We start from the raw sequence: 24435 nt of genomic DNA on the forward strand, positions 1-24435 counted from the left end.
CACAAAGGTATGAACTATAAAGGTCTAAAGAGAGGAAGGCAAATTAGCAACTCTGTGTGACATACCGTAGATGTTAGTAACAGCTCTCCTTTCCATTTGTACACAAAAAGTCACAAATTTCCATTTTCTCAGGAGGAAAAAAAATTAGATCTTTTCTTGGTATATGATGAGAATAATGCAATAATTATTATGAAAATTAGTGAAATTTGAGTACAAAACAAATGGAGATCAGTCTGCTCATAACCTACATCACACAGAGTTTCCAATTTGTCTTACTTTCTGAACTTTATCAGTTTATAACTTTTTTGTGTGTCCATTTTTTTCCCCCCGGAATTTTCTGTGATCTACTTCTCTGATTTGTCTGTTTTCATACAATGCAACGTAACATCAGGATAGGCTTTCCTTTAAGTATTTGATATAAACTATACACGACATAGTGCTGGCTGAAGCATTGCCAGACTGTGCAATATAAATAATTTTATTCAGCACAAAATTGGAATATACAGCATACAATGCAAAGCCTTACATTCTTCACCTATGTTTACTTGTTTGTGTGTTTGTTTGTTGACTTTGACCAAAAACTACATTGCTTGGGCAGTGTTATTGCTTGCCCAGTCTGGGAAGGATTTCACATCAAAGATCCAAACGCCCAGCGTGTGCAGACTTATGTTGGAAAGTATGAGGCCTGCGATGGTCATGACTAGTCCCGTCTTTGCCTGAAATGATGAAGGAATAATAACATGATAATGTGAATGAAAACAGTTGTATTCAAAACAGGAAACTATTTTCTGTAATTTTGTGGACATGTGTGCTTTCCAATTAGTGAGTGTGTGTGTGACTATTTGAATGTGTAGGAAGACAGACAGACAGACAGACAGACACACACACACACACACACACATATATAATTATCTATATATATATATATATATATATATATATATATATATATATATGTATATATATATATATATATATATATATACAGACAGACAGAAAGATAGAAACGGACATACAAACAGACAAGAGAAATAGATTTGTCTTAAGAAATACAAAGAAGAGAGATATGTATCCAGGAGCATGATTCAAATTCCTTTTACATCGTTATGACTTCCCGATGAATCCTATCTTTAAATGATATGAAAAATTAAATTCATATATATACAGGTGTAAATACATATCATATATATTGGTTTATTTACATGGAGATTTGCTGTAATTACCAGTATTGTATACTTCTTGATTTGTTTATTCATGTAGAGCTTGACATCAAAAATACTTATTCTAATTGGCGATAGAAGCATTTATATCTCAGCTTACACTTCCAAACCATTGTTTAGTTCATGGTCAACATGACTTACCATATCAACAGCTGGAAGTTGCCCGCTAGCGAAGGCAATCGCATTAGGAGGTGTGGCTGCCGGAAGTATGAAGGCGAAAGAGCACGCAGTGGCCGCTGGGAGCATCAAATATAGAGGATTAACATGTAGACTAGAGCTCTGAAATCAAAACAAAAAAGAGCAAAAAAGAATGTAGTGTTAGTGTTCGGGAGTTTCATTTTAGTTTGAACAAAGTGTTTCTGAATGTCCATTCGTAAAACTTTATTTTCCGAGCACCTTAAATCAAAGCACCTGAAATAGAATTAATTTCACCAAATATTTTCAAATATTGAATGATATTATGAACGATAATGATATAAGGAAAATATTCTGCAAAAATTCTAGGGGCTATCAATGCTGGTCTCTGCTCCTTACGGCCATGCAGCGCGCTGGTGTCATTTCAGAAGCGATGACATCGCATTTCTATATATTTTTTTTTTCATTTCTCTACGATGCCCTTTGTTACTTTTATCTCTATCATTATCATTGTAATTGGTTCGATTATAAGATGCAATTATCAGTACTACTATGATTATACAAGCATCATCATTATCATTATTATTGTTATTCAAATTATGAATACAATTATCAAAAGTACAACTAGACAACGGCGTAGCCAGGATTTCATCTTAGGGGGGGGCGGTTAGTCTGCGAGGGAGCGAAGCGACCGAGCCCGAGCGAGCGGAGCGAGCGAGGGGGGGGGGGGGGGAGGGTGTGGGAGGGGGGTGTCCTCCCACGGTAAGAACTTTTTGCATTTTGATGTTGTAAATGGTGCAATTTGATGCATGTTTTTGCGCGTTATATCGACGTGAAACAGTCCCACTTGTTAAAGGTAGCAGTTTATTTTGATGTAGATTATTATTGAACAATTTACCTTTAAAATGCTATAAGTTAAATACACTTCTTGTATTAACTCTTTTCACTGAATATCATGAACGCGACTGAACCCGAGAGAGCGGAGCGAGTGAAGGGGGAGGGGAGGGTGTGGGAGGGGGGTGTCCCCCTCCCACGGTGAGAACTTTTTGCATTTTGATGTTGTAAATGGTGCAATTAGATGCATGTTTTTGCGCGTTATATCGACGTGAAACAGTCCCACTTGTTTAAGGTAGCAGTATATTTTAGTGTAGATTATTATTGAACAATTTGCATATAAAATGGCATACGTTAAATACACTTCTTGTATTACTTCTTTTCACTGAATATCATGAACGCGACTGAACCCGAGCGAGTGGAGCGAGTGAAGGGGGAGGGGAGGGTGTGGGAGGGGGTGTCCCCCTCCCACGGTAAGAACTTTTTGCATTTTGATGTTGCAAATGGTGCAATTTGATGCATGTTTTTGCGTGTTTTAAAGAGTTGAAACAGTCCCACTTGTTTAAGGTTGCAGTATATTTTGATGTAGATTATCATTGAACAATTTGCCTATATAATGGTATAATTTGAATACACTTCTTGTATCAATTCTTTTCACTGAATATCATGAACGCGACTGAACCCGAGCGAGCAGAGCGAGCGAGGGGGAGGGGAGGGGGTGTTCCCCCTCCCACGGTGAGAACTTTTTGCATTTCGATGTTGCAAATGGTGCAATTTGATGCATGTTTTTGCGCGTTTTATCGACGTGAAACAGTCCCACTTGTTTAAGGTTGCAGTATATTTTGATGTAGATTATCATTGAACAATTTGCCTATAAAATGCTATCATTTAAATACGCTTCTTGTATTACTTCTTTTCACTGAATATCATGAACGCGACTGAACCCGAGCGAGTGGAGCGAGTGAAGGGGGAGGGGAGGGTGTGGGAGGGGGACACCCCCTCCCACGGTAAGAACTTTTTGCATTTTGATGTTGCAAATGGTGCAATTTGATGCATGTTTTTTGCGTGTTTTAACGTGATGAAACAGTCCCACTTGTTTAAAGTTGCAGTATAATTTAGTGTATATTATTATTGAACAATTTGCCTATAAAATGGTATCATTTAAATAATCTTCTTGTATCAATTCTTACACTGAATATCATGAACACCGTCTGTTCAGCAGTCAAACAGAAAAAGCATGCACACGAGGGTGTAGAGCTCATAGGGCCGGCATATCCCCTCCCACACGAAGGTGATTTTGCGTTTTCAGACCTGAAATTCAGCGATCTGTTGCAAATTTTTGGTGCAATACTTTTTCATCGAAGTGATAAAATCACGGAATTTAGCTCTTATTCCGAATGTGCACCATCTGTGTGTATGTATAAAGTCTAGTGAGGTATATAGAGGAAGGGGGATTTCTCCTCCCGCTCGCGGAGCTTTTGCGTTTTTAGAATTGAAATAAAGCGATCTGGGTATATAGCCACAGTCTATACTTCTTATGCATGGTGGAAGGGGGGAGGGGCGGGGGAGCAGGGAGAAGGCGTGGGCGAGTGTTATCCCCACCCTTCCCTTCCGATCGAGCTTTTGCCTTTTTAAGGTTGAAATTGAGATATCTCATCTACGCATTTTTGATGGAATCAACATTTGGGAAATCACACAGACACACAGACACACACAACTGATTAGGGGGGGCTGAGGGAGGAAAAAGTCGATTAAAAGGGGAAATTCCCCTTATACATGAGGGAACCTTGAGTTTTCGGAATATAAGTGATAAGTCTTGTGCACTCAGAATTATTCATAATTTTTTGTAAATCTAATAAGTGTACTATAAGCTAGGGAAAGAGGCACAGAGGGGGAGGGTTTGGGAGGGGGTATCCCCCTCCCAAGCACGAGAGATTTTGCATATTTTGAATTGAAATTCAACGATCTGGTGCACACTTTGAGTGAAATATTCAAAAAATATCTTATTTGATAAAAGGTTGCAAAGGAGACCCGCTTCATGTGCATGCATATACAGTATACACGCATTTTTTTTTCCGCCTCCCAAATCCCCGGTCCAAATCTTAGGGGGGGCGATCGCCCCCATCGCCCCCCCCCCCTGGCTACGCCAGTGCAACTAGATTGTTTACTCTAAGCATTAGCATTGGCAATATCATTTGCATTTAGCATTAGCATCATCTAACTACTAAGAGAGCTGTCGTCTGCAAAATCCGGAGTGAAAATGCAAACTTTGAGTGGAGAAGGAAGAAGGATATATCCCTCACCATCTCGGCGATGATAGGAAGAAACACCGTCGCTGCGGCAGCGTTGCTGGTGACCTCGGTGAAGATAGCCACAATTATCGAAATGATTATGGCTACTGCTGGGGGAGAGAGATCGCCGAAGGCAGCGAACTGGTCTCCGAGCCAAGCTGATAAACCCGATTCCTGAAAGATAATGATGATGATGATGATGATGATGATGATGATGATGATGATGAAGCATTCAGCATTCATATCGAATAAAGTGCCATATAATATCTGTAAACAAATTCAAAGGCGCTCGGCTCCCACAATGTGTCACACATCAGTCACAAAGTTATACATATAGAGAAATATTGAAACCCTCCGTTGTAATTTGAATCAATACAAACGATATATCATGTTTTTCCAGTCAATAAAATTCTATAAAATCGATGTTTTTCTCAGATCAAAATTTATCACATTGTATTCCAGATTGCTTTTGCCAAATTCAATCATATCGTATTACATTTGTGGTTCACCATAACCCCTTTGTAAATTGGTCGGATTTCTTCCTGATGATAATGCGGATTTTATTTGAAATTGATTTGTCCGTTCTAATTTCTCGGAAATTTTTGCAGTTCTCCGACTGCTACGTTTGATGTTTGCCAAAAAAAAAAACCACACACACATTAATTTATCTTCGTATTTATAAATATATTTATTTCTTTGCAGTCTAATAAATGTACTATATATTTGTATGTATACCAACTCCTCAACAACAACAACAAAATCAAAACAAAACAAAGCACAAAAACAACAACAAGCTGTAAAGAGCTGTTGTCGTGGTTGCGTGCTACAAGTTGGACACTTCACACAACACATCTTTAAAACACATAACAACTCAAATGAGTTCATTTCTATACGTCATTCAATTTCCATGAATACACCAGGTTATTTTCAATTCGGTATCATTGTTCTTTGTAATTGCGTCTTTCATTTCATCGTCTTGTGTGTGATGTAATGTTCCCATTAGCCATACCACATAATGGGTGCACTGACTGACATGAATCTTCATGGTGCGTATTTATAATGGACTGTGCTATATGAATATGAATATGACTGTATTTTGTAGCTGCGGACATACATCCTCACCTGGCAAGCTTCGGCCAAAGCTGAACCAGCACCGATGAGCAGCAAAACGTGCCACGCCATCTTCTTCTGAACCACAGACCACGTCAGAATACGGGGGATTTTCTTTGGTACATGTACTTTGCTCGGGTCTGGTGAATAGGATATCATACGCGTGGTGACAAAAATGGCATCATAATTCATGTACGTCTCTAAAATGGTCATCCATGAGACTTTCTTTCAAATGCTCAGATCATGGGTTGGAGCATCACTAATGTTGTATGTGTAAAATCATCGCTACATTTGAAGATTTGGCAGCCGTTCTGTTCTTGTTTTTCGTTTTGTTTTCTTTATTTCTTTATTACTTCTGGCTATAGCTATGTAACAATGATGTGCTATTATCAATTTAATTTGCCGTGATTTAATTTCATAATTTTCATAGTTGTCTGAAACACACTCGAGCCTGTAAGTAGCTTCATTGTAAGTGCATTTCTAAAGAAACGTGCCACATATCAATAAGTGATCTAGAAAGTCACCATTTCGTCGTTTCTTGGTGCAGAAGTAGGGAGCTCTGGAGGGCCACATGAAGAACAGAAGGGCGACAAGGACGGCGCAAGTTGCATCAGTGACGTAGCTGAAAAGATCGTTATTCAAGAGAAAAATAAACACATGCAGCATCACGAATGCAATCAAGTATTGTGCCTTCTTCCTTCACACACACGCACACACACGCGCGCATACACAACACACACACACACACACACACACACACACACACAATCAAAAGAAGAATGAAATCGATAAATCATTCGCGACAAACCAGAGGATAGCTATAAGTTTTCTCGAGATGTGCTGTATGGTCAACAACTTTGCAGTTTATGATCCAGAGCAAATTCAAACCATGAAAATGAAATAGAGAGAAGGCGGTGGTATCAGTAGCGTGTCATACAACGGCGTAGCCAGGATTTCATCTTAGGGGGGGCGGTTAGTCTGCGAGGGAGCGAAGCGACCGAGCCCGAGCGAGCGGAGCGAGCGAGGGGGGGAGGGTGTGGGAGGGGGGTGTCCCCCTCCCACGGTAAGAACTTTTTGCATTTGGATGTTGTAAATGGTGCAATTTGATGCATGTTTTTTGCGCGTTTTATCGACGTGAAACAGTCCCACTTGTTTATGGTAGCAATTTATTTTGATGTAGATTATCATTGAAAAATTTGCCTATAAAATGGTATAATTTAGATACACTTCTTGTATAATTAATTCTTTTCACTGAATATCATGAACGCGACTGAACCCGAGCGAGCGGAGCGAGCGTGGGGGTAGGGGAGGGCGTGGGAGGGGGGTGTCCCCCTCCCACGGTAAGAACTTTTTGCATTTTGATGTTGCAAATGGTGCAATTTGATGCATGTTTTTGCGCGTTTTATCGACGTGAAACAGTCCCACTTGTTTAAGGTAGCAGTATATAGTGTAGATTATTATCGAACAATTTGCCTATAAAATGGTATAATTTAAATACACTTCTTGTATTAATTCTTTTCACTGAATATCATGAACGCGACTGAACCCGAGCGAGCGGAGCGAGCGAGGGGGTAGGGGAGGGTGTGGGAGGGGGTGTCCCCCCTCCCACAGTAAGAACTTTTTGCATTTTGATGTTGCAAATGGTGCAATTTGAAGCATGTTCTTGCGCGTTTTATCGACGTGAAACAGTCCCACTTGTTGAAGGTATAATTTAGCAGTATATTTTAGTGTAGATTATTATTGAACAATTTGCCTATAAAATGGTATAATTTAGATACACTTCTTGTATTAATTCTTTTCACTGAATATCATGAACGCGACTGAACCCGAGCGAGCGGAGCGAGCGTGGGGGTAGGGGAGGGCGTGGGAGGGGGGTGTCCCCCCTCCCACGGTAAGAACTTTTTGCATTTTGATGTTGCAAATGGTGCAATTTGATGCATGTTTTTGCGCGTTTTATCTACGTGAAACAGTCCCACTTGTTTAAGGAATAGCAGTATATTTTAGTGTAGATTATTATCGAACAATTTGCCTATAAAATGGTATGATTTAAATACACTTCTTGTATTAATTCTTTTCACTGAATATCATGAACGCGACTGAACCCGAGCGAGCGGAGCGAGCGAGGGGGGAGGGGAGGGTGTGGGAGGGGGGTGTCCCCCCTCCCACGTTAAGAACTTTTTGCATTTTGATTTTGCAAATGGTGCAATTTGAAGCATGTTTTTGCGCGTTTTATCGACGTGAAACAGTCCCACTTGTTGAAGGTAGCAGTATATTTAGTGTAGATTATTATTGAACAATTTGCCTATAAAATGGTATAATTTAGATACACTTCTTGTATTAATTATTTTCACTGAATATCATGAACGCGACTTAACCCGAGCGAGTGGAGCGAGCGAGGGGGTAGGGGAGGGTGTGGGAGGGGGAGGGTCCCCTCCCACGGTGAGAACTTTTTGCATTTTGATGTTGCAAATGGTGCAATTTGATGCATGTTTTTGCGTGTTTTAACGAGTTGAAACAGTCCCACTTGTTTAAGGTTGCAGTATATTTTAGTGTAGATTATTATTGAACAATTTGCCTATAAAATGGTATAATTTAAATACACTAGTCTTCTTGTATTAATTCTGACACTGAATATCATGAACGCTGTCTGTTCAGCAATCAAACAGAAAAAGCATGCACACGAGGGTTTAGATAGGGGCATATCCCCTCCCACACGAAGGTGATTTTGCGTTTTCAGACCTGAAATTCAGCGATCTGGTGCAAATTTTTGGTGCAATACTTTTTCATCGAAGTGTTAAAATCACGGTATTTAGCTCTTATTCCGAATGTGCACCATCTGTGCGTATGTATCAGGGGCGTCACCAGCTTTTTTTCAAGGGGGGTGCGTTTTGACACTAAATGTTTACGAGATTTTTTTGACAGACATTTGGAATATAGGAAGCTCTCAATCCCCAGACTTTTACTGTTTTTTTAGGGAAACCAAGCGGGGAAAGGGCACCGGCGTAGCTAATATTTCATCTTGGGGGGGGGGGGGGGGGGTTAGTATGCGAAGGAGCGAGCAAGGATGGGGGGAGGGTGTGGAAGTGCCGGAGGGGGTTGTATACCCCTATAAATGGATTATGGAATGACGGTGTAAAACGACAAATTACTGGCAGCGATATCAGGAGAATGGCATAACGACTACATGCGAGCGAGGGGAGCGAGCGAGCTTGAAAATTTTGACATTTTACAGTCCAAAAACTGCCGTTTGTAGCCATATTCTTTTGCTTTGTAAATTAAGGGGGGCGCACCGGGCGCAACTGCTGGCAGTTACTGGCAGCAACATCAGGTGAACTGCATAGTAATTAAATGCGAGCGAGCAAAGAGAGCGAGTTCGGAAATTTTGACATTTTACAGTCCCAAAACTGCCATTTGGAGCCATATTTTTTCGCTTTGGAAATAAAGGAGGCGTAGGGGGCGCAACGGGCGCAACTGCCGGTAATTACTGGTAGCAACATCAGGAGAATTGCATAACAATTAAATGCGATCGAGCGAGCGAGCGAGCTTGAAAATTTTGACATTTTACAGTCCAAAAACTGCCGTTTGTAGCCATATCTATTTGCTTTGGAAATTAAGGGGGGCGCACCTGGCGCAACTGCTGGCAATTACTGGCAGCAACATCAGGTGAATGGCATAGCAATTAAATGCGAGCGAGCGAAGAGAGCGAGCTTGAATATTTTTGACATTATTTTGACAGTCCAAAAACTGCCATTTGGAGCCATATTTCTTCGCTTTGGAAATAAAGGAGGGGTGGGGCGTAACGGGGCGCAACTGTCGGTAATTACTGGCAGCAACATCAGGAGAATTGCATAACAATTAAATGCGAGCGAGCGAGCGAGCGAGCTTGAAAATTTTGACATTTTACAGTCCAAAAACTGCCATTTGTAGCCACATTTTTTTTTTTTTGCTTTGGAAATTAAGGGGGGGGGGGGGCGCACCGGGCGCAACTGCTGGCAATTTTACTGGCAGCAACATCAGGTGAATGGCATAACAATTAAATGCGAGCGAGCGAAGAGAGCGAGCTTGAAAATTTTGACATTTTACAGTCCAAAAACTGCCGTTTGGGGGGGGGGGGTGGCGCACCGGGCGCAACTGCCGGCAATTACTGGCAGCAACATCAGGAGAATTGCGTAACAATTAAAAAAATGAGAGCGAGCGAGCGAGCTTGAAAATGTTGACATTTTACAGTAAAAAACAAACAAACTGCCGTTTGTAGCTATATTTCTTCGCTTTAGAATTTAAGGGGGCGCATCGGGCGCAATTGCTTGCGATGGCAAATACTGGCAGCAATATCAAGAGAGCATAATGATTACATTCGAGCGAGCGGAATGAGCGAGCTTGAAAATTTTGCATTTTACAGTCCAAAAACTGCCGTTCTTAGCCATATTTTTCGCTTTGGAAATTAAGGGGGGAGGTGCAACGGGCGCAACTGCTGGCAATTACTGGCAGCAACATCAGAAGAATGGCATAAAGATTAAATGCGAGCGAGCGAAGAGAGCGAGCTTGAACATTTTACATTTTACAGTCCAAAAACTGCCGTTCTTAGCCATTTTTCGCTTTGGAAATTAAGGGGGGGGGGCGCACCGGGCGCAACTGCCGGCAATTACTGGCAGCAACATCAGAAGAATGACATAAAGATTAAATGCGAGCGAACGGAGCGAGCTTGAAAATTTTACATTTTACAGTCCAAAAACTGCCGTTCTTATCCATATTTTTTCGCTTTGGAAATTAAAGGGGGGGGGGCGCACCGGGCGCAACTGCAGGCAATTACTGGCAGCAACATCAGAAGAATGGCATAAAGATTAAATGCGAGCGAACAGAGCGAGCGAGCTTGAAAATTTTGACATTTTACAGTCCCCAAACTGCCGTTTGTAGCTACAAGTATATTTTTTCGCTTTGGGTACACTGCGCACATCCTGCTTATATGCAGAATGTCAACCAGGAATCACAATCTTTTGTCGGGTCCGGGCTTTTTGAACAATGTTTCACACTATATACCTATTTAATTATGGTTAAAAGAAATCATAGAAAGATATCTTATTTCTGGATCACCCTTTCATTCAAAAGCAGTTTACTAACACTTGAACTACTATTTCGGGAAATCCTTCTTTTTTTTAACCAGCGGATTGGGAGGGGGCGCACCCCCCCCCCCCCTCTCCGTAGTTACGCCATTGTTTTGGGTGAAATGATTGGACAGATTTCTTGAATTCTAACAAAAAAGCAAGAAAATCTTTTCATCGCGGGAATTATGATTATGTGGGGTGGGGCAAATGGTGCGCTTGCCTTCCAATATTTTCATGGGGGCAACATTTTTGTTTTCTTTCAAAAGCAAGAAAATCTTCTCATTTCGGGAATTATTAATTACGGGGGGGGGGCAATTAATATGCTTGCCCCTCCATTTTTTTTTCTTTTTCTTTTTAATGAGGCTAAGGCTCGCTCTTGGGCTGGCAATATGGATTGGTCAGAAGTAACGTACATAGACCCTACATACTAACTTGTAAGTAGCACACGTACATGCAAACGTGAATAAGTGCTCCGTATCGTATGGATGTACAGTACGGTCGATAAATAGTAAACACTGTAGAATACCAATAGATATGTATAAAATCAGTGCTGCCAGAACCAGGGGAGCGAATTGTTTTTGCCAACGAGTTGTGTGTGTGTGTGTGTGTGTGTGTGTGTGTGTGTGTGTGTGTGTGTGTGTCCCTGGTGCAAAATATATAAAAAAAAAGTAGAAAAGAATAATTATTTAGCGTCCGGCGTTGAGGTCGCTCGCAGACTGATTTTTTTTTTCTTTTAAGGATCTGAAGGGGGGTGCGTTCGCACCCAACGCACCCCCCCTGGTGACGCCCATGTGTATATAGTCTAGTGAGGTAGAGCTTAGGGGAAGGGGGATTCCCCCTCCCGCTCACGGAGCTTTTGCGTTTTTAGAATTGAAATAAAGCGATCTGGGTATAGCCACAGTCTACTTCTTTGCATGGCGGGGGGGGGGGGGGGGGGCGAGCAGGGAGAAGGCGTGGGCGAGTGTTATCTCCACCCTTCCCTTCCGATGGAGCTTTTATCTTTTTAAGGTAAGGGGAAATTCGCCTTATACATGAGGGAACCTTCAGTTTTCGGAATATAAGTCTTGTGCAATCAGAATTATTCAGAATTTTAAAAAAAATGTAAAAAGTGTACTTAGCACAGAGGCACAGAGGGGGAGGGTTTGGGAGGGGGATACCCCCTCCTAAGCACGAGAGATTTTGCATATTTTGAATTGAAATTCAACGATCTGGTGCACACTTTGAGTGAAATATTCAAAAAAAAATATCTTATTTGATGAAAGGTTGCAAAGGAGACCCGCTTCATGTGCATGCATACAGTATATATACACGCATTTTTTTTTCCGCCTCCCAAATCCCCGGTCCAAATCTTAGGGGGGGCGACCGCCCCCATCGCCCCCCCCCCCCACCCCCCCGGCTACGCCAGTGGTGTCATATGGGCACTAGGTATTGTGACCAAATGACCTCTAAATAACGACAGTTTGTTAGTGAAAGCAAGGAAACAATATCTAAGATTAAATGGATATAACTATCAGGTATATAATGAGAGCTCTAATTCAGCTAAACTGGAAGTGGAAGTAATGAACGCCGGTAGGGGCCTACTTATTTAAATTCAATTCAATTTCATTTCCATCCAAAACAGTACAAAATAGTACAAAAATAGTACAAAATTACATTTGGCAAATTACACAATTATGTTCAGTCTTTGAGCACCTTTATATTGATATTAGACGTCACATTTTCTCCGTGAAATAATTGTTGTCCTTGCCTACCTACCTGCTGCCAAACGCTACCGACCAACCAGTGACAAACTTGGGATCCCTCGTCAGCCAGAGGAGAATTAGAACGACAAAGTGGCAGACGATCACCCATTCCGCAAATCTATGTTGAATTCGTAAAGGAAAAAATAAAGTCATCAGTGCTATTCTACTTCGATTTATAATGTTAATGATGTTGTTATCATTATCACTCTCCAATTTCAGGTCATATCCTCGTCAAAGGGAATCAAACACTCAGTTACAGGCGTGTGTTAGTTAACTAAGGTTCATTTCGTGGAATATGTTATATCCGTGTCATTATTGCCAGATTGCCGTCCCAATCAATAGGGACCTTACATTACAATAGAGACCTATACATTACAAGCTCTGCTTTTTAGTAGGTCCCCCACATTTCATGTTTGTAAAATTGTCTGCTCTTGTATTCTTCGTAATTACGACGCTATGTCCAGTCTAATGTTCAATCGATTGGTTCATTTTATTTGTGTTTGAGATGTGGAACAATAAAATCAAATAAAATAAAATCAAACAATCATGATCAGAGACGTTTATGTTGCTTGTATCACCACTGTAGGCCTAACCAACTTCCATTAAAAAAAAAGGCATAATGATATGCACTCATTTTGCATTTTGTATGTGAAACCATTGCACTCGTAGTGAGGCGTGTTATAGATCATACATTTAAAGTATAACAATCTTTTCCGAGCGTTCTCTGGAGGCTACCCCGAGTTCTATATAAACACGGTCTGTCATTATGTAGATGGAGTAAAAGAGGGGAGATATTTGTGGCGTTTTGCCAGGGAAACACGATTATTTTGAGAGGGAACACGTGGTGTTGCTCGTGCACTCTTTGGACTCTTAACTGTTATCTTTTATTGCTATTATACACATTTTAAGTACCATGCGTGCTTCTGACCTATACAGAGGCAAGAACAATATTTGAACAGGTTATTGATCTCTGAGTTATAATTTGGGTTTCATTAAAGAACAGCTGACAAGCTTGTCAATGTAACGACAATGCGCTATTGTAAAATCATATAAACTTTATTTAAAATCTCAACGTGTATACGTATACGATACGCATGCACACAATCCGTGCCATGTACACACTCTTGCACACACACTGTCACACACACACACACACACACACACACACACACACACAAAGACACACAATAGATCACCGTAAACATCACAAATGACACACCACATTAACATCAAAACAAACACAGAAATAAAGTAAAAACAAAGAAAACAATCAAACATCAACAAAAATAACAACACACACACGCACATACACACACACACACACACACACACACACACACACACACACACACACACACACACACACACACACACACACACACACACACACACACGCATGTTCTCATGGCAGCAAACTCACGACATCGGACCGAGAGCAGCACTGGACGTCTTGATGGCGGCTCTGATGCGATCCTCCCGAGCATTATCTGTGTTTGTCACCTTCCTTGTTTTTAGACCGCTGTGGAAGGATTTTCATTGGAGAAGAGTATGAGCACACTAAAAGGTGCTTTCTGAATTTTTGTTCTTGTAAAAAAGAGGTTGGTTTCCTTTCAGTTCAGTTCAGTTCAGTTTTTATTTCTGCATTTCAAAATCAATACAAATCAACAAATCAACAAAATACTTACATAGTCATTTACAGAGCTAATATTCGTAACGTTTGGATCATACATACATTTTCTTTTTTCAAGAACGAATATCATATATGAAAGGAAGCAATAGGAAATGATAAAAATGAAATGCAGGGGACCATCATCATAAGCTAAGCTTGACGAGGAAGATGGCCCCAGGTAAGGAGATACATAAAGACAGATGGTTGTTAATGCCGGACATTGACATATACCGTCAAAAACTTTGATGATAGTTCGATCCTGCTTTAACTCTGTTTAAACCAATGTCGATCTTTTATATGAGAGATAAGTCATTTGCATATTTCACGTGGAGGTCCTTGGAGGTTTAAAGGAATATATACTGTCTAAAGATGTTACCCTAAGCTTTTCTTTAACTAATACACTATTGCCGAAGGCTGTATTCCTTTGATTTGTAAGTTTCCTTCCAGAAGCTTTTCAAGATTACATCCATTCATTTTTATTCGATGGAGAATCATGCTTGCAAATCTTCGTTAGCCCGGTCTCAAAGGAAAACAACAACAACAACAACAAACAGTCCACATTCTTATGATTCTCTGGTTTTGCACGGTCAAAAGCAAGTAGAGCCTATACACAACATGAAGGCATGATCTTCATCTCGTGTCGTCATTGTCTTAACGAATGATATCTTTATTACTATATGAGGTGATAGGTTGCTGAGCATGAGTCAGATATCATAAAGTAATCTTTACTTTGATTCTTATCAAATATGTCAACATCACTTTAGTAGAAGACTGTAAATGAAGGTGTGCGTCAAAGTATCCTATGGCAGAACAATAGGCGGGCATGCCGTGAGAGTCATGGCAATAGTCGTTATATTGCCTGTTATGACAGGAGCGGCAATAAATGTATTAGTAGGGACAGTATGTGGTATTGCGTTTGTAGTATTACCTTGCACCAGTAATATACACTGAATAGTAGTAGTGGTGGTTGTGCAAGTAGCACTCAGTGCTAGTGACAATTATTGTCAATATCATTATCATTATTTTACGATGACTATTATGATTACGACGATGATGATGACGTCATTACCATTATTATCAGTAGACGCAGACGTAGACGTAGTTACTTAGTATAGTAGTAGCAGCAGCAGCAGTAGTAGTAGTAGTGAGAGTAGTAGCAGTAGTAGTAGTATGTAGTAGTCGTAGGCCTAGTAGAGGCAGCAGTAGTAACGGCAGTAATTATTTGGATTCGGAAACAAATAAATGAAATTAAACTAAATAAAATGGAATACAAATGACTCATGCTAAATAAAAATCTCCCCACTGATGGTTATTACTATACTTATGACATTCTCATGCAAACTCCTAATCAATGCACGATGATTTGATTTCAATGCGGGGATTATGTACTCGTAACTATTACAAGCGTAAAAATGTACCGTCAATTGGTAGTATTATATTACTACCTTGTGGTACAACCATTGCAAAAACTTTAACGGCAAAAGAGAAAAAGAGACCAAACGTCCTACACTGAGTTCTGGTTGTAAATAGTGTTATCAATCGTATCATCAACGTCAGGTTTTACCTTTTACATAATAATGGAGTATGTGTATGCTTTTGTTGGGGTTCGTTAGAATGTTGACTACAATTCACTACAACTTAAATGCCTTGTAGGTATATAAACCAATTATAGTACATAAAGAAAGCGAAGATTTTAAAACAAAGCAGCACAATGTGACCAACCGCTGTTTTGCATTTTGGAAAAAAAAAACATATAGTGAGGAAGTTAATCTAGACAAGATGATGAAACTTGCAATACAGCATGCCCTTGTCATTAAAAAAAAAACAACAATTATTTAGGTTTTTTCTGTTCAATTCAGCCTTTCGTGTTATGCCTCAATACAAAGAGTGATGAATTTCAGTGACATCGACACCAGCGTAGCCTATCACTACCTCGTTTATGTCATTTTTATCAATCTATTTATTCTATATTTCAGGCAGTCGATGTCTCTAAGCAGAAGGTGATTTAATGGTATTTACTCACAAACAATCGAGGTATGTGACTTCTATCCAGACCCAGCAGAGTAGGAGACTGACGAGCACCCCGGGGAGGGCGTATGCCAGCCACGTTCCGAAGTTCAGCCCTGCCTGCGAGCCGTACAGACTAACCGAGATATGGCGTCCAAAAGTGATTGACAATAATAATAAAAATACTGGTCTGTATAGCATTTATGACAACTTTTACAGGAGGTTAATTATGGCATAAAGATATGTCATCGGTGTTATGGATGACTGTATATGAACACACAAACACACACATATTATACGCATATATTACTTACAATTTATGTATTTGAAAATACTTGTATATTATATGCATATTTCTCTCCTCTCCCTCATATATATATATATATATATATATATATATATATAATATATAATTGGATTTCAAACGAAGTGATGGATACGAGAGAAAACTGTTCAAACTATTATGAACATGATGAAAGTCTTTTTTAAGAGAGTCCATGAAGGGAAATTGGACATTAGTTTTAAGAATTAAGAAGTTTAACCCTCATTTGTCATTATGTTGAAATCCTTTAGACATCCCCTAAACAAAACAAAAAAAGAAAAAAGAAAGCAAATACTGAATGTCACACTTGACGTGGCATTTTTCTTGGAGACAGGAATATAAAGTAATAATTATTCTCTTCCAAGTATTACAGGCCTACCTTTCTACCTGTGAGCTGAGAACCAAGTTGGCGCTCGTTCCTATGAGAGTCGCTGTGCCGCCGATATTCGCAGCAAATGGGATGCACAGGATTACGGCCCTGCTGAAAAGGTCGTTGTCGCTTTCCGATTCTCCCGTTTCCGCGCTTGCCTCAGACCGGTTCGGTACCCGTTTGATGACATCGGTCTGATCTCCCGGTGCGGCTTCGTAGCCGCGATTGCTGAATGCCCTTGGCCGACCGTCTGCGACGTCGGGGTCGGGAGGCGTTGGAGTGCCGTTAATCGCGGGAGGATTTTCCGACCCGGTTTCGTAGCCAGGATCATTACTCGGCAGCTCGTCTCCATGGACAACAACGGCCGGATCATCTGACTCGATTTCGCATCCGCTGAGATGTGCAAAGAACACAAAATGTCGGATACATGGTCTTTCACACAAAACCAACGGCTGCAATTCCACAGACGAGTAATCATACACTGTTAATATTTGGAAACATAATCTGGAAACTGACGATGCTTGTCAAGTGAAAGCAGAAACCCAAATGAAGAGGGAAATATTTAGGATAGATGAGCTACACTACAGGTCGAAATGCATTAGCGAGAAACGTAAAGAACTATGTGAACAGAAACTATGATAATTAGAATTTCATCAAAAAGTAATACTAAGTACAAATCAGGCAGTTTTGTTGAAGATGCTCGCTCGACCGACAGAGTGAAAATTTTACCTGTTGTCGCTGTGGTGATGGATGCTGGTCAGGGGTATCTCATTGTTCGCCGTTTCCTTCATTTTCTGTCGTTTTTAATTTGAGGAAAGGTGATTAACAGAGAGAAAAAAAAGAGACTATGCATATCAAATTGCATAAATCGTTATTGCTCCTTTAAAGTAAAGCTTTATGATGGCTTTTTCACTCCCGAAGAATCGAGATGTAGACCTGATTAGATGTACTTTGCACATCTCCAAAGGGCGCCCATTTTTTTTTTCTTTTTTCTAAGACAATAACCTTTTTATATATTGTGCTTAGCATTATACGTGCTATATATAATAAAGATGTTTGAGATTCATATATGTTTTGTGTCTCCTGTCGAAGCAGTAATACTCTACATGCTTTAATAAATTGTTTTCATAATGTAAACAAGCATCTGTTCGGGCTATAGGCCTACGTCTACCAGTAAACATGAAGTGCCTTGCTGAAATAGGAGTTATAAACAGCCGCTGCTCAATTGGACTCGAACCGTAGACCTAAAGATTCAGAGTCCATAAAATGAAACATTGTTTCATTTTGGGTTTGGTATTACTCCTCTTTGTTACCTGTTCCTCTGTCTTCTCGTGATCATCGGGGGGATCGTTTGCAGTACCGGCGGCTTCCTTTATTTGTTCGAGGACGCCCTGCGCAATGGGAATCATCATCGACGTCGTTGCCGCGTTGCACAACCACATGGAGAGAAACGCCGTCGTCGCCATGAAACCGAACACCAGCCTGTCGTACAAGGAGGGTCCAAATGACTTAAAGTCCCGCCACCTTATAATTAAACCACTGCTTGCATAATATTGTGACGTCGATTAAAGATGCTGTCCTTGATCTCGGTGTCCTAACACATCATTACACAATTTGACAATCTGATTCGTTTAGTTCAGCACCTAGAGTATAATAGAGGAAGGGTATTAAACACAATGCCATGGTGTTTTATTCTTTCCATTAGGCCGAAGGCCGAATACTAGTAGAATATAGACGGCATCAAACCATAGCTATATCCCGTATTTCTTGAGAACAAGCATGGGGTAACGATTTTATCTTTTGGTGTGTAGATCTAAACACTAAACAAAAAGTAAGTTCCCCCTAAAACAAACCTGTGTAATTTATGAATTGGGAACCTCTGAGGAAATCTGAATACAGGATCATGTAGCTGTATTTCTCGGCTACCTTTCATGTGAAATTCAGTGGATATCACTTGGTCACGCTTGAGTGAGCACGACTTAAAGTCAAAATGGTCACTTTTTAAAGTTCACAAGACTAATTTTGCAACTTTGATTTGGTGATATCGGAACAAATTTCAATTTTCCAGGATAAAAAGGCATGCAACGTAAAATTTATGTGCTTCTTATCGTACCATGTGACTTGTGCACAAAATTTCACGGTTGCGTGAACACAGGGTGGAAATTACCAAAATGGCCCATTTGACATGTTTCTCGTAGTAATTTCTATCAATTGAGATTGAATTCGTGTGTTGAACAGTTTTTACACACAATTCACGTAATTTCACGGTTGAATGAGCACATTAAAAACAAAGAAAAATAACCATCTCAAATTGTGCAGTAAGAATTGCGATAATTTTGCGCACTGAAATCAATTGTTTTAATGTTTTTTGTATTGTGTTTAATACCACTGTCCATACAGTGATCACCTGACATTTTAGTCACGCTTCAATGAGCATGTGGGGCTGGAAAACCCTTTTTTTATCCTATATAATAAAAAAATCATTGTTTTTTATGTTTTAGTTGATATTTTGGGAAATTACTATTATTTCAATGACAAAAAACATTTCGATAAAAAAATGACATTGTGACATGCTTCAGTGAGCACATAAGATGAGCAAAGTGTGCAGGTCAAAGCCATTTTCGTGGCTGAAATTCCCATAAGATTTACATTTGGTTGGTTTTGAAGACGTGTTCAGCGGTGTTAGTGGATAGAGCCTAAAAAGTGAGTGCAGATGCTCCCCAATCTGTGTTATATTGCCATAACAATCGCATAATATAGTCAACCAACATTTTAAGCAACTATCATCACCATCACAACCATCAACACCACATGAACAACAAAGGCCACTTCATGTTTCTCACCACAATCGATCTGTCTCTAGACTCTCCATGCATATGTGCAGCACGGGAGGATATTGATGTTGAACAAAAGTGAAATTTGGTACCATGTCAATGATTAATTGCATTTAATATCCCTTTGAGTTATTGCATGACTTCATGACTTTACAAAGATCAAGAACTTAATGCCAAAATTAGTATTCAGTAGCGAGAACAAAGGCCCGAAGATTTAATTTGCATAATTTCTCATCTCTGCCCCAACAAGGGGATTTCATCAAACTAAAGGCAGACCAATTTCCCCACGAATACTTCAATATTTAATCAAAGGTAGCCATGGATTATAAGAAGGGTTTCCGGCACCATGTACCCTTTGACGTGTAAAATCTTGAAGGAATGCCAAGGATCACTGAGACATTTATATCGGTCCTAAACGCAATAATGAAATGTTTTTCAGTTGATTTTAAATGCAGAAGATCAATGCAACACCTGCTGGATGGTTTTAATAAGATAAATCATTGTTTCATAATGTGGTCATTCAACCGTAAAATAAACCACATTGCATGCAAAAGCCATTGTTAGCTTTCAAAAGCATAAATTCCTCCTTTCCACATGAACTTACCATGGGGATTATGGCCAAACTGCCAATTTTTCATGTAGGTTAAAAAAGGGTTTTCAGCCTCACGTGCTTATTGAAGCGTGACTGAAATGTCAGGTGGTCACTGATATGCGTTTGGGTATTAGCACAATATAAAAAAAGCATCATACAGTTGATTTCAGTGCGCAAAATTATCGCAATTCTGACTGCACAATTTAAATTGTTATTTTTCTTCGTTTTTGATGTGCTCATTCAACCGTGAAATTACGTGAATTGTGTGTAAAAACTGCTCAACACCCGAATTCAATGTCAATTGATAGAAATTACCACGAGAAACATGTCAAATCGGCCATTTTGGTAATTTTCACCCCGTGTTCACTCAACCGTGAAATTTTGTGCACAAGTCACATGGTACGATAAGAAGCACATAAATTATACGTTGCCTGCCTTTTTATCCTGGAAAATTGAAATTTGTTCCGATATCACCAAATCAAAGTTGCAAAATTGGGCTTGTGAACTTCAAAAAGCGACCATTTTGACTTTAAGTCATGCTCACTCAAGCGTGACCCATTGATATCCACTGAATTTCACATGAAAGGCAGCCAAGAACTACAGCTACATGATCCTGTATTCAGATTTCCTCAAAGGTTCCTGATTCATAAAATATTGATGTTTGTTTTAGGGGGAACTTACTTTTTGTTTAGTGTTTAGATGAATTCTGCGGTATATCCTGCTCAAGCAGTTCCAGCTTCGGCAAAGAATGTGGGCCTACTGGTGTCGTTGATACACATTCTCATCTATAGATTGTGAACAAAGCTCCATGCATGCTTTGTTCTCAAAATTTGCCCTTAGCAGCCACAAAACTTGCCAGATGCTTGTGCCCTATACCTCTCAGCAACTAAGTAAATGTTTAACGAACTTCATTGGAGGGAGCAGGTAAATGAAATGCTTTGTTACTCATTGCTGTACAGGAAATGAGAAACATCCATGAATTGTAAATACAAAAACAGTTTATATGCCCACTGACTGAAGGCACAATGCAAAAGACAAAAATCCAACGGGGGCAATGACCTCATTTACGAAATACGGGAATATTACGCGGCAGATTGACCAATCAGATTACAGAATATGCAATCACTTAAAGATAAGCACACAGATGAATGTGACAGAAAATATGAGAAAACTATCATACCCACCATCTCGGCTTTGTCCCGACCAGCATGAGTACTCGCAGTGCAATACGCTTGTGCAGATTCCATCGTTCGACTGCGATCGCGGCTATGAGGCTGCCAACGAAGAGGGCATTGGTGTCGCTGAGGTATTTGGTGCACACGATACTCCCCTTCATGATACCGAAGAGGGGAAAGAGAACGAAAGGGAGACAGGCGGTGGCGGCCAGCGGAATACACTCTGTCATCCAGTAGATCGCCATCACCGAGATCGAGTAGGCCATGTATCCAGTCTGTTACAAAGGAGTTAACAATCGCAATGATATATATGGTTTTTTTTTTTTGTTGAGTAGATTTTGGTGATACTCTGTATGTTATCTTTTGATCAGTTTATGAACTTGAAATGAAATGAGCACCACCACGATCATGACGTAAAAAAAGAAACGAAATTCCAAAGTGGGTGTCAAGGTTCGTGAAAATGTCTCTGGATCTGCATGGGGGAAAAAATCGATTGCCTAAAGGCACCAGCTGTGTTTTATTCATTTTCTTGGAAGACTCATATTGATTATAACCATTGCCATTTCCTCTTCCCCGATTGTCCTCACTTATTTATTGCAGTCTGGACAATTGACCAAGTTTTATTGCACTTATAGAAGCATTTATCACTGGTAAATAAAGAGAATGATATTCGTGATCACGTCCGGTGATAGTTATATTCCCCGAGATTATTATAATAGGGCCTACACAGTTCACAGAGGCAAGTGGCCCTGTGCTAATTTTGGTTGCAGCTCGTTATTCCGAAGGTTCGTTATTCCGAAGGTTCGTTATTCCGAAGGTTCGTTATTTCGAAGATTCGTTATTCCGCAGGTTCGTTAATCCGAAAATGAAACAAAGTTCGTTATTCCGAAGGTTTGTTTCGGACCGTATATCATTTCGGATCAACGAACCTTCAGAATAGCGAACCCTATTTCATTTTCGGAATAACGAACCTTGGGAATAACGAACCCTTTTTCATTTTCGGATAAACGAGCCTTCGGAATAGCGAACCTTCGGAATAACGCCACAATGTTCGGATTAACGAACCCCTTTTCATTTTCGGATTAACGAACCTCTAAGTATAGAGAATTTGTGTGTTTCGGATTAACGAACCTTCGGAATAACGAACCGTCGGAATAACGAACCTTCGGAATAACGAACAGCACCCGATAAGTTTACAACAAATCTACATTACACATACATGCATTCGCATATACCCATTAGATTTTATATGCATAATCTTACTTAGCGTTATCACTGATTTTAAGCTGATATTATTTAATGTAAGTTGAGCCTCGATCTGCTTTGCATACCTTCAATCTCGCTTTAGTCGAATCCAAAGCAACCGGAGATTATATAAGTGAATGTCGACTTACAAAATAGCTAATTTATCACGTCTATCCGGGGTATGATATATACTTTGACTTATTTCAATCTTCTTTTTCTTTCGACAAAAAAAAAAAAAAAACCAATGTCCACTGTATCTAATTTATCTTGGAGTCAACAAGAAAACAGAAAATATCAAAGAAATTGAATAAGAACAAGAAAATAATCTCGTGCACTTCACGCTTCGTTGTCAAAACTACATGACTAGAATCTCCGGGTGCTGTTCGTTATTCTGAAGGTTCGTTAATCCGAAACACACAAATTTCCTATTAACCTAGAGGTTCGTTAATCCAAACATTTGTGGCGTTATTCCGAAGGTTCGTTATTCCGAAGGTTCGTTAATCTGAAAATGAAATAGAGTTCGCTTTTCCGAAGGCTCGTTTATCCGAAAATGAAATAGGGTTCGTTATTCCGAAGGTTCCTTAATCCGAAAATGAAATAGGGTTCTTTATTCCGAAGGTTCGTTGATCTGAAGTGATATAGGGTCGGTAACGAACCTTCGGAACAACGAGCTTTGTTTCATTTTCGGATTAACGAACCTTCGGAATAACGAACCTTATTTCATTTTTCGGATTAATGAACCTTCGGAATAACAAACCCTATTTCATTTTCGGATTAACGAACCTTCGGAATAACGAATCTTCGGAATAACGAACCTTTGGACAAGAGAACCTTCGGACTAGAGAACCTTCGGAATAACGAACCTTCGGAACAACGAGCTGTAACCGAATTTCTATCATCGCGACGTATTTTTCAGATAATGCTCCTTAATAAACGGGGGGAGGAAGAACTTCTTGTAAGGTCGCATTTTTTTTTTTTTTTTTTTTGGAAAGTTGTCAAGCCAATGCATTGAGATCAGTAAATGGTTTCGGATTGATCCAATATAGTACCGTGTTTCCATCAGTGTTCACAAGCTTTCAATCAGACACGTTTCCTTCTTTTTTTTCTTTTTTGTCTTCTGTATCACTTTGGTCAGTTATCTTAATCGCCCAATCAAATGACAAAGGGGAGAAGAAAAAAAATGTGTCCCGCGAGTATAACATACGTGAGTAAAACATCTAAGAAAAGGGGACAATACTATGAGCACAATATCAACTTACCTGATTGTTGAATATTATCGCGATTGGGCAGAATACAATGGGTACGGTGACACAGACAAGGTATCGCCAATTTTTACAGACTTCTCGGCAAAGTCGTCTTGACTCAATCGCCATTTTATTTATCAGTTTCTATTCATGCGAACGCTGAATGCTGGAATTATGACCTTCTCGGTAGCTAGCAGGAGTTAACTGCAGCTAAACATGCGATGATTTTGTGAACGTGCAAGCATTCTCAGCCTTCGTGAATATTACAGACACGCATTTAGATGCGTGACAACGGGTTTTCTATTGGCATAAATAGCCATAAACATCAGAGTGTCAAGTGTCATAATATTAGCATCATAAAGGTTGTGAATGTGGCGTGTATAACGACTTCAGTGTAGTTTGAATGTTACGAGTGCGTGTATGAAGTATCACATGAGTGGCACGTTTTTAGAGGAAGTTGATGAAGATATAACGTACATTGTATTATTAATATGTAATGGGTTTTCTGCGGTCTATTTCGTCAATTCGTTAGTCAACTTGATA

General features: G+C 39.9%; 1 protein-coding gene across 1 annotated transcript; it reads right to left on the reverse strand.

The window, feature by feature from the left end:
* Window positions 1-581: 581 nt before the first annotated feature.
* Window positions 582-24021, reverse strand: LOC139717940 (solute carrier family 13 member 2-like). The gene is made up of 12 exons (XM_071629425.1): window positions 23908-24021; window positions 21413-21678; window positions 18116-18284; window positions 17532-17596; window positions 16812-17195; window positions 13855-13953; window positions 12448-12552; window positions 6115-6212; window positions 5603-5730; window positions 4493-4654; window positions 1362-1499; window positions 582-716 (listed from the first exon to the last, which is right to left on the reverse strand). The coding sequence occupies exons 1-12, from the start codon at window positions 24019-24021 to the stop codon at window positions 582-584; spliced, it is 1863 nt and encodes a 620-aa protein (XP_071485526.1).
* Window positions 24022-24435: the final 414 nt, after the last annotated feature.

The sequence above is a fragment of the Diadema antillarum genome, unplaced genomic scaffold (genome assembly GCF_040938485.1).
Source record: "Diadema antillarum isolate AM-2024a unplaced genomic scaffold, OU_Dant_1.0 scf00000086, whole genome shotgun sequence".
NCBI classification, from domain to species: Eukaryota; Metazoa; Echinodermata; class Echinoidea; order Diadematoida; family Diadematidae; genus Diadema; species Diadema antillarum.